This window comes from Ciconia boyciana, chromosome 20, assembly GCF_034638445.1.
Source record: "Ciconia boyciana chromosome 20, ASM3463844v1, whole genome shotgun sequence".
Lineage (NCBI taxonomy): Eukaryota > Metazoa > Chordata > Aves > Ciconiiformes > Ciconiidae > Ciconia > Ciconia boyciana.
Genome location: NC_132953.1, coordinates 455206 through 466640, shown reverse-complemented (window position 1 = coordinate 466640; position 11435 = coordinate 455206). Strand labels below are relative to the sequence as shown.

At 59.0% G+C, this 11435-nt stretch overlaps 1 protein-coding gene across 1 annotated transcript; it reads right to left on the bottom strand.

Moving 5' to 3' along the window:
• Positions 1 to 1084: 1084 nt before the first annotated feature.
• On the bottom strand, positions 1085 to 10457 carry ESAM (endothelial cell adhesion molecule). Its single transcript, XM_072884669.1, is given in 8 exon segments — positions 1085 to 1238; positions 1241 to 1448; positions 2014 to 2152; positions 2279 to 2401; positions 2637 to 2792; positions 2876 to 3089; positions 5268 to 5425; positions 10359 to 10457. Coding segments are annotated over 8 exon segments (1182 nt in total). The 5' UTR covers positions 10405 to 10457; the 3' UTR covers positions 1085 to 1100.
• Positions 10458 to 11435: the final 978 nt, after the last annotated feature.

Sequence of the window (11435 nt, the reverse complement as noted above, 5' to 3'; positions counted from 1 at the left end):
TGGCGGGCCGGGCGATGCCCGGCAGCGATGTTACGCGGGCGCGTGGGATGCCACTTGGCGGGCGTGCAACGGCCGCCGTGACATCGTACGGGCGTGCGTGACACCGCTGCCGGGCGCGCGACGGCTGGCGTGACATCGCGCAAGCGTGCGTGGCGTGGCGCCGCTCGCGGGTGGGAGACGGCTCGTGCGATGCTCCGCAGCCGTGAGTTGGGTGGTGTGACGTCACCGCTGGACGTGTGACGGCTGGCGTGACATCGTACAGGTGCATGTGACGTCACCGCTAGACGTGATCACGGGTGCGACGTCACACAGGCGTGGGCCACGTCACTGCTGGCTGCGTGATGGTGGGTGTGACATCACGCAGGCGCGCACGACATCACTGACGGACACGTGACAGCCAGCGTGACGTCACACAGGCAGGAGCCGGACGCTGTGACGCCACACACTCATTGTGACATCATACTGCCTGACTCGGGCCGTGGCAGGGTGTGACATCACGGCGACGGCCAAGCGATGGGTCTTGGAGTGCGACAACACGCGCACGCCGTGACGCCACCCCGAGGACCCCGGCCGGCGCGCTGTGACATCCCTCCAGCCGCTGTGACATCACACAGCCACTATGACATCACCCGGAGGGACGCGGGACCCCCGAGCCCCTAAATCGCCACAAACTCACCCAAAACCACGGCGCCGGACAGCGCGGCCAGCTTTTAATCAGAAAACCCCTAAAAAAAGTGCGTTCCCCCCCCCGACCCCCGGTCGCTCCCCCCGGCTTTTAATGCTCTTTTATGAAAAATCCCCCATTTCACCTGAGAGAGAGAGAGATATATTAAAAAAAAAAAAGAGGGACCCCCCCCCAGGCGGGGCCGGGGCTATTTTGGGGTGTTATATTTATGGGGAGACTCTGCCCCCACCCCCAACCCCAAGGAGCCCCCAAACCCGGGGAGCCTCCCGCCCCATTAAACAACCCCACGACGAGTCCAGCTGCTCGAGGCGTCTTTTAAAAAGAAAACAAAAAACCCCAAAAGGTAAAAAAAACACCCCAGAAAATGGGGGGGTTGATGGATACAGGCACCCCTTTTTTTGGGGGGGGAGGGGGCTCACACCAAGGAGCCAGCCCGGCTCTGCGCTGGCACCATGACGGGGACAGCGCCCGCCCGTGCCAAGCTGGAGGGGGGCAACGAGCCCGGGGAGGTGGCTGGGTCCTGGGGCGCCGGGGGCCCCGTTAACAGCGGGGGCGAGAGGTTTTGGGGGCGTCCCCCTCCCCGGGAGGGGGTCCCCGATAGCTGCCGGTGGCGGTGAGGATGGAGGCGGTGTCGGAGGGGGGTCTGGCCCCGTAGGGTTTCTCCCGGGCGCCGGCGATGGAGGACAAGGTGCTGGTTTTGGAGATGGTGTCCGAAGCGGGGTTCCTCGCCCACGAGGGGGTTTTGGGGGCCACGGCGTCTTCCCTGCCGGGAGGGGACAGCGGCGGAGAGGTCGGCACCGGGAAAGCTCGCTATTCCCACCCTCTGTCCTCCCCCCCCAAAAGCAACGGGGCCCAGAGGTTGCGCAAGAGCTCATGGACCCCAAAAGAGGGGGGCAAGAGGGAAAGGGGGGGAAACAGAGGTGGAAAAATGCCCTTGTTAACTCTGAAACCTAATGATGGCTGGCCAGAGATGGAAACCTTCTCGCCCCTGTTAACTCCGAAACCTAGCGATGACTGCCCAGAGATGGAAACCTCCTCCCTCCTCCTGTTAACTCTGAAACCTAATGGTGACTGGCCAGAGATGGAAACTTCTCCCCCCCCGTTAACTCTGAAAACTAGTAATAACTGGTCAGAGATGGAAACCTCCGCCTCCCCATTAACTCTGAAACCTAGTGATGACTGGCCAGAGAGGAAAACCTCCTCCTCCCTGTTAACTCTGAAACCTAGTGACGAGTGGGCAGAGATGGAAACCTCCTTCCCCCTCCTCCTGTTAACTCTGAAACCTAGCAATGACAATTTGAACCTCCTCCACGGGAGGGGGGCCTCACTTGATCTCATTGGCTGCCTCCTCCTGGCCTTCACGTTTCTTCCTCCGGTAGCCGACGACCCGCTGGGCGAAGAAGACGATGGTGGCGAGGGCGCCCAGGGAGCCCAGCACGGCGCCGGCGATGACGGCTTTGGTGCTGGCTGCCGGAGAGAGACACAGAAGCGGCGGGGGGGAGTTCGCCTCCCCCCTTATTCCCACGGGGACCCCACGGGGACCTCGCGGAGACCGTGTCCCCCCCCTCCCTGGCCCTGCGGACACGTACTCACTTGAGTGCACCTCCAGGGCGATGCTGCACTCGGCCGAACCCGCTCGGTTTTCGGCCACGCAGACGTAGCGACCCGACATGTCCAGGGAGAGGTTGGTCAGCTTGAGGGTGCCCCTGCTCCGGTCTGCGGGCGAGAAATTCGGGTGCTGCCCCGTGGCCACCCCCCACCCCCCCACCTCCTTGTGCGGGGAGGGGGCAGAGTTAAGGGGATATTCCCCCGCCTGCGTGCGCGGGGAGGCCAGGAACGGGCAGAGTTAAGGGGACGAAGCCGAAAGCATCCCCCAGCTGAAGCTTCCCGGGATTTTCCAGCCCCCCCCGCTCCTTCCCCCGGTCGTGTCCCCCCCTCGGTGCCACCTTACCCTGGGCGGGGGGGAAGAAGACCTGCTGGGTGGGGGCCGTGCGCTGCCACTGGTACGCGGGCGAGGGCTTCCCCTTCTTGGAGGCGCAGCTCAACGTCACGTTGGCTCCCACGGTGGGGTTGCCGTGCAGCTGGCAGGCGGGGGTGGCCGGCGGCACTGCGGGCGCCGACGTTAGTCCCGGGGGACATCATGGGGGGGGGGGGGGTCAAAGGGAGCCAGAGTGACCGGCGGAGCCTTACCCAGGACGGTGAGGTTGATGACGCCAACGTTCTTGCCCGTGCTGGTGACGTCGTCCACCACGTTGACGGTGCACATGTACTGGCCCGAGTCGCCCTCCCGCGTGGCGTTGATGAGCACTGAGATGTTGTGGGTGAGGACGGGGTACAGGAACCCCACGCGGGGCTTCAGCTCCGTCTCCTCCACCTTCACCACCCCATCCAGGTAGGTCAGGATCTGCACGGGGGAAAACGCCCGCTCAGTCGCCTCCAGACGGTGTCGCAGGAGAGGAAACCTCCCCCAGATTCCAAATTTTGGGGAGCAGCAGTTGGTGCATGAGCCCCCTTCTCCACCCTCACCTGCCCTGAGCTTCCACAGCATGGAAACCGTGGGCATCTCTCCATCGTGGGTGCCATGAGCATCCCCCCATCATGGGCATCTCCCCACCGTGGGCACCATGGGCACCTCCCCATCATGGGCACCACGGGCATCCCCCCATCGTGGACATCTCCCCTTCACGGGTACCACGAGCACCTTCCCAGCGTTGGCACCACGAGCACCTCCTCATGATGGGCATCATGGTCATCTCCCCACTGTGGGCATCTCCCAGTCGTGGGCACCATGAGCACGCCCCTGTCACGGGCATCTCCCCATTGTGGGTACCTCCCCATCATGGGCACCATGGGCACCTTCCCATCGTGGGCGTCTCCCCATTGAGGGCACCATGGGCATGACCCATTGTGGACATCTAACCATCAACATGAGCTTCTCCCCATTGTGGGCACCTCCGCATAATGGGCACCACAATCATTCCCCCACTGTGGACATCTCCCCATCGTGGGCACCATGAGCATCCTCCTACCAAGGGCATCTCCCCATCATGGGCACCACGAGCACCTCCCTATTGCAGGCACCGTGGGCGTGCCCCCATTGTGGGCATCTCCTCATCGTGGGCACCATGGGCACCTTCCCATTGTGGGCATCTCCCTATCATGGGCACCACGATCATCCCCCAACTGTGGGCATCTCCCCGTCGTGGACACCATGAACACCTCCCTATCACGGGCATCTCCCCATTGTGGACACCACGAGCACCTCCCTATTGCAGGCACCGTGGGCGTGCCCCCATCATGGGTACCTCCCCCTCATAAGCATCTCCCCATTGTAGGCATGTCCCCATTGTAGGCACCATGGGCACCTTCCCATCGTGGGCACCACCCCATCGTGCGCACCACCCCATCATGGGCACCACAAGCACCTCCCCATTGCAGGCACCACAGGCATGACCTCATCGTAGGCATCTCCACATCACCATCACCGTGAGCATCCCCCCATTGTGGGCACCTCCCCATCATGGGCACCAAGGGCACCTCCCCATGGTGGGCACCTCGCCATGGTGGACATCATGAGCATCCCCCCATAATGGGCACCTCCCCACGGTGCGCACCTCCCCATCACGGACACCATGAGCTTCACCCCATCATGGACACCGCCTCATCATGGACACAATGAGCTTTACCCCCACAATGGGCATCTCTCCATCACGGGCACCATGGGCACCTCCCCATGGTGGACACCATGAGCATCCCCCCATCATGGGCACCTACCCATGACGGGCACCTCCCCATGACGGGCACCTCCCCATCACGGACACCATGAGCTTCACCCCATCATGGACACCGCCTCATCATGGACACAATGAGCTTTACCCCCACGATGGGCATCTCTCCATCACGGGCACCAAGGGCACCTCCCCATGGTGGACACCATGAGCATCCCCCCATCAGGGGCACCATGGGCACCTCCCCATGGTGGACACCATGAGCATCCCCCCATCATGGGCACCTCCTCATGGTGGACACCATGAGCTTCACCCCATCGTGGACACCACCTCATCACAGACACCATGAGCTTTACCCCCACGATGGGCACCTCCCCATCATGGGCACCGAGGGCACCTCCCCATGGTGGACACCATGAGCACCCCCCATCATGGGCACCTCCCCATGGTGGACACCATGAGCACCCCCCATCATGGGCACCTCCTCATGGTGGACACCATGAGCATCCCCCCATCATGGGCACCTCCTCATGGTGGACACCATGAGCTTCACCCCATCATGGACACCACCTCATCACAGACACCATGAGCTTTACCCCCACGATGGGCACCTCCCCATCATGGGCACTGAGGGCACCTCCCCATGGTGGACACCATGAGCACCCCCCATCATGGGCACCTCCTCATGGTGGACACCATGAGCTTCACCCCATCGTGGACACCACCTCATCACGGACACCATGAGCTTCACCCCCAGGATGGGCACCTCCCCATTGTGGGCACCATGAGCAACCCCCCACCATGGCCACCTCCCCACGTGCCTCCCTCCCTCCCCCACCACATCCCCTCCCCACCTGGAAGGGGTCAGCAGCTTCCTTATCCAGCAGCCAGGTGACGTAGGGCTTCTTCTGGGAGCGGCTGGTGTACCAGGCCGGCAGCACCGCTTGCTGCCCCTCCACCGAGAAGACCGAGCCCGTCCCCACGTGCACCTCCAGCACGGCTGAGGAGATGCCTGCCCGCGGCCGGAGAGGGAAGAAAACGGGACGTGACTCAACCCCAGCTGCCATTTTTCCATAAAACCCCACCGATTGTTGGAAAACCTCCCTGTTCCCAAGGGAAAACCTAACAATCCCGGGTTATCGCCGGGAGGACATTTCTCCTCCTTCCCCGCCGTGGGAAGGGCTTTCCGGCTGCTCCGGAGGATGCGGGACAATGCCGTTCCCTCCCACTCCCATTTCCCCCCCCCGAGATGGGACAACCTCCGGCCGAAAATCCCCCCCCTCCCGGGGGACCGCCGCCTCTCCCCACGGGGCTCCAGCAGCCAGACCCCCTCTTTAGCTCAGTGCTGGGGTACCCCTGACCCCCACCACGATGCTGCAGCAGATCCTCCACCCCACGGGATTTATTTTGGGGCTGGGGGGCACCTGTACGAACCCCACCTGCCCTCCCCATCATCCCAGCATCCCCCCCTTTTTGCTGCCAGCGCTAAACTGGGATTATTCGTGGGTGGCCTCCCCTGACTCCCCATCCCGTCCTGTCCCGTCCCACCCCATCCCCACCCCAAATACCCCATCCCCGTGTCCCCTGCATCCCAGCATCCCCCCAAAACCCCACTGGGAGGAGGCAACGGGACACGCGCGGGTACCACGGACCGGAGAAGGATGCTTGGCTCTGGGGGAAGATTATTCCCCAGCTTTGCCCGTAAGGCTCAGCCAGAAAATTAATCAGCTCAGGCGAGGTCGGGTTTGTTTCGTTGGGGGTTTTTTTTGTTTGTTTTTTCCCGAGGGAAAGCCACCGAGGACCCGCATCCCGGCGGCTCCATCCCTGCATCCCGCCCATCGATCCGTGTCCCCGGCTGGCCCTGGTCCTGCCAGCGCCCCAGGGATGCTCTGGATTGGGATGCAGGGGGGAAAGGCTGACGCTACCCTCGCCGTCGCTCGGGATTTGGGGAAAAAACCCCTGGATTTGAAGGATTTAGGGAGCCTCCGACGGCCTCACCCTCTTCCCTATGAACTCAGAGGTTTTAATTGGATTTTTCCAGGGTGGGAAGAGGAAAACAAGGCACTGGGGGGTATTTTTAGCCTCCTCCCTGCATCCGTTCATCCCCCCTCCCGGCAAGGCATCGGCACGGTTTCCGGACGGAGCCTTCCAGCTCCGGGCAGGAAACTCTGCTCCGGCCGATAAGTCTTCGCAGGAATTAAAACAAAACAAAACAAAACAAAACAAAATCAAATTTCCCTTCTCTGGTGAAAAACCGGGAGAAATCGGCCCCGGTCTGGTGAGGATGCTTAAAAATAGCTCGCCCGAGCTAAGAACATAAACCCTTAAGTCCTGGCGAGGGGGGAACAAAACGCCGCCGGGTGACGGGGACGGCAGCGGGGAGCCTGCCCGCGGTCAGATCGTGGCAAAAAAATCCATATTATTATTATTATCATCGTCATCATCATTATTATTAATTAGACTGAGAAATGGTATAGAATAAAATACATGGTATGGAAAAATAATGGTAATTACATTGTAATTCCACGACAGTATAAAGATAATCGTATTAAATTTAGACAGTATATAAGAAAAGCTATGATATCGACTAATTCGATTGTAATTTCTAGAATAAAATAGATCACAGGTAATATATTTATCATACTTTCTATTAATATTATATATTATATATATAATATGTATCTACTATTAAGAATACTTTCTATAATGATTCTAAATATATTTTTTGAAGAATAGTGATAATAGTGGGGATGTGATAGTGATAATAGTGATCCCCATAATTATAATAATAGTAATAATAATAACAACAGTGATGATAGTGATAATAATGATAATAATAATGATACTAATGCTAATAATAATAATAATATAGTTCATTAATGATGCAGACGGCGTCATTAAATGACACCACAGCTCCTAAACCTCCGTGCATCCCCAACAGCCGGGAAAATCCATTTTTTTTCAGCCTGGCTCCTCCATCGGTACCTTTTTTGGGGCAAAAAAAAGGGCGATGGGCCAAAGGGCACTCGGAAATCCAGGCTCCGGAGGGGGAAAAGATGCTCCGGCACCGGCCGAGGGTTTCCCGTCACACCCCTGGGTATGAAAACAGCCCCGTGTGTCTCAACTGCGGCAAACCCAGCAGCGCCCGCCACAGGCCGGGCTCCCGGTGCTCTCACCGGGGCGCGTTAACTCTGAAACCTAATGATGAGGATGTTAATAGTGCTCTGCGGCCGCAGCTTTGCTCCGTCATCCTTAAACCGCGGCGACGGGAGATCGCGGCTCCATCGTCTGCCCCCCAGCACGTCGGGAAGAGGTGGATGGGTGCGGATCTGGAGGATGCTCGCTCCCCCAAATCCCCTTTTTTCTTGCAGAATTCACCCCAAATTCCTCATCTCGGACAAATTTGCCCCCAAAAAGGGCTGGGAGAGCTGGTACTTGACCTGCGGGCACGGGACCGAACCCTTTGGCATCAGCTCTAGCTTTAGCCACCTCGCCGCTTCAAATCCTCTAATGCTTTAACCAGATCGAAAAAATTAAGCCGCTCCCGGCGCTCATACGCATATCGGCGGGGGCGGGCGGGAACCTCGGGACCTCCCGGCTGCTATTTGGGCTGAAAAACCTTGATTTTTATCCAGCTGCCCCGAGCTAAGCACCTGCCCGGGTGCTTTCCCTCCGCTCCAGCCCATCTGCCGGGATTTTTTCCCTACGGAAAAAAACACCTTTCAATTTACCTTGAAAAATACCTTTCACTTTTTCCCCATGGAAAAAAAATACCTTTAAATTTACTTTTAAAAACACCCTGAAATTTTTTCCCCATGGAAAAAATACCTTTAAGTTTACTTTTAAAAATACCCTTGAATTTTTTCCCTGTGGAAAAAAATACCTTTAAATCCCCGCGCACCTACAGCAACCTCAATATTAAACCCTGCACCTATATTAAACACCCCATCCTCATCTCAAATCGCATCGTTTCACCCCAAAAAGCTGCTTCCTGGCTCAAGGCTCAGCCTGAACCCCCCCAAAACCAGTATCCCCCCCCCCCAAACCCCTCGCCCCCGACCCCATAAGCTATTAACCGTATGGGGAATTAAAGGCTGGAGGCGGCTGGGGTTTGATGACCCCGCTCGATAGGATTAAGGCGCTGGAGTCATGTGAAACCCAGACCCAAATTAAATCCCAAGAGAGCGAGTTTGAGATTTAAACTACACAGCGGGAATCCGGATGGAAAAAACGACCCCTAAAAACCTCGGAAAAGGGTCAAGGAGCATCTCGGCGATGCGACGCAGCCACCCAGCTTTTTTTTTATTATTATTATTTTTGGGGGAATTTTTTTTTTTTTTTTTTTCTTCCCTTAACTCCAACTATTTATAAACGGGCAGATAGGAGATGCCGGGCTGCGGAGCGGCGTCCGTTGGGAAAATCCACGGTGGCTTTTCTCATGACCCCGGGGTGGGGGGGGGTGCGGGGGGGAGCAGAAAGCACCATATCCTCTGGAGAGGCCAAATTTGGGAAAAAAAAATTAAATAAAAGAATAATACTGCGTGACTTCGCTATAGATAGAAACGCGCTTTAACCCTTGATGTAGGAGAAGGAGGCGGCGATGGGGTGGGGATGGGATGGGAATGGGATGGGGACGGGGATGGGATGGGGTTGGGGATGCTGAGCATCACCCCTCGTTTCGCTTTTCCCCATCACGATCCCGTATGGACCCCATAGGGCGAGGACGGGATGTTTGGAAGCAAATTTAAAAGGAAAAACACCCATTTTTGGGCTCAAAAGCGTCTTTTTGCTGCGTTTTTGTGCTCTTGGTCCCTCCAGCATCGCAACCCAGGACTCGGGCGTGACTTTTTTTGGGGGGGATCCATCATGACCCCGTGCAAAATAACGCCATCAGGATGCGGCGAAGGAGCATCCTGGTGGGATTTAAGGACGAAGCGACCCCCGCGCTTCATCCCAACACCCCTTTAATTCATTTTTATCATGAAAAACAACCTCCAAGGAACAAAACCCAGCGGCTCTGGGAGCGGGGACCCCCACCCAGCATCCCGCCGGGGAGGAAACGCCGCTGCCATTGTTTTTTTGGGGCCGTTTCCTTTCCCCAAAGGCCTCTCCTTCGCCTTTGGGAACGCCAAGGGACGTTTCCCTTCGGAGCAACTGTGGCGTTTCCAAAAAAAAAACTCAAATAGGGTTGGAAATTCGGAGGGGGGAAAGGGGGGGAAAACCCCATGGAGAGAGAGGGGTTGAGACCCGTCACCCCAAAACCAGCTGGGGTGGCCTTAAAGCCCCGGTAAACAAGGGAAGCGGCAGGTTTTTATCATGGGGAAAAGAAAATAAAATTGATTTTTTTTTTCCGCCCGACGCCACGCAGGGAGGTGAATTATTGGCTCCGACACATCGGGGTCCCCAAGGTCCCCTCCCACGGGGTGGCTTTCGGTTTGGGGGTGCTGGAAGGTGCCGTCCGGCAGCTCCAAGGAGCAAAGCGGCTTTTCCCGGGGGACCCAGATTTTCCCCTCTCAGGGCACCCCAAAGAGGGGACACGGGTGGGCTGGGCCCCCCCCAGCACCCACCTGCCTGCTGGGCTGGGGGGATTGGGGGCACGGAGAGGGGTCGGTGGGTGCTGTGACCCCCCCCGGTACCCCTGGGTCCTGCCGGGTGCCCCCCAAAAGCTCCCCAGGGTCCTGCCCGATGGTCCCCGGCTCCCGTACGCCTCGCTGGATTCTCCCTGGCTGCTCCGTGCCCTGCCCGGTGACCCCCCCGGTACTCCCGGGTCCTGCCCGGTGCCCCCCAAAAGCTTCTCCGTGCCCTGCCCGCTGCCCCCCAGCTCTCCCGTGCCCTGCCCGGCACGCTCCGGCCCCCCCCCGTTCCCCTGCATCCCGCCCGCTGCCTCCCCCGCTCCCCCACCCCGGTACCCCAGTACCCCCGTACCCCGGTGCCCCGGGGCTCACCCAGCAGCGCAGCCAGCGCCAGCGCGGCCCGCGGGAGCGCGCCCATGGCCGGAGCCGCCGCCGCAGCAGGTGCCGGGGACGCGCCTGGGGCGGGGCCCGCCCCGCAGGTGGGGGCGTGGCCTCCGAGGGGGCGTGGCATGATGATGGGGCGGGGCCTCTTCCCACCCCCCCCCCCGGGGGGGGGGGTCCCCAGCCCCAGGCAGTGTCGGTCCCCCCCAAACCAGGCCCCCAACCATAAATAGCAGCCGAATTTGTGATGATTGATTAATTATCGGGGTTATTATTCATTAATTATGATATTAGGGTTATAAGGGGGGGCGCAATGCGGCACCCCGATGTCACCCCCGGGGTGGGGGGGCACAGGGACCCCCCCTAAACCCTCCCCAGCCACGTCCCTCGCCCTCCTCCCGCCGACGTCCCCCGGGGGCCTTCGGATCAACGCCTTAATCCTTCAAAACAAATTAAAAAAAAAAAAACCACCCAAAAAAGGACTTTTTTTTTTTTTTTTTTTTTTTTCCCCCCCACCCTCCGGCTCAAGCTCCCTGATTTTAGGGAGCCCCGGGCTGAATCCCGCCCGGCTCAGCCGAGGTTATCCCGGTCCTCGATCCCACCAGGGTCAGACCGAAGCACGAGCCGAGATTAGACGCCTGCGGATGAGGAGGAGGAGGAGGAAGGGGGAATTAATCCCTTCTCACCCTCGTCTCCCCCCGTAAATCCAGCCCGGGCGCCGGGATTGCAGGATCCGGCCGTGGGGAGTAAGGAGGCTTTTTTGGGATCGACCCGGCCAGATCCCACCGGGATCTCACCTCTCCTGCACTCTCACCTCCTGGTCCATCCACCGCTTCCCTCTCGGCTGCCGGCAGAGGTTTTCTGGGGCAACTCACCCTATTTTGGGGCAATTCACTCTATTTTGAGCGCTGGGAGTGTGTGCGTGTAGGGGGGGTGACCTCCTCCTCTTCCTCTCTCCGCCAGCTCGGGGCTCAACCGCATCCGAAGGCGACGCCAACCTCCAGCCCGGCAGCGGTCCTGGCGTTTTCAAAGATTCCGAGCATCTTCGTAGGGAAGGAAAGCGGCTCC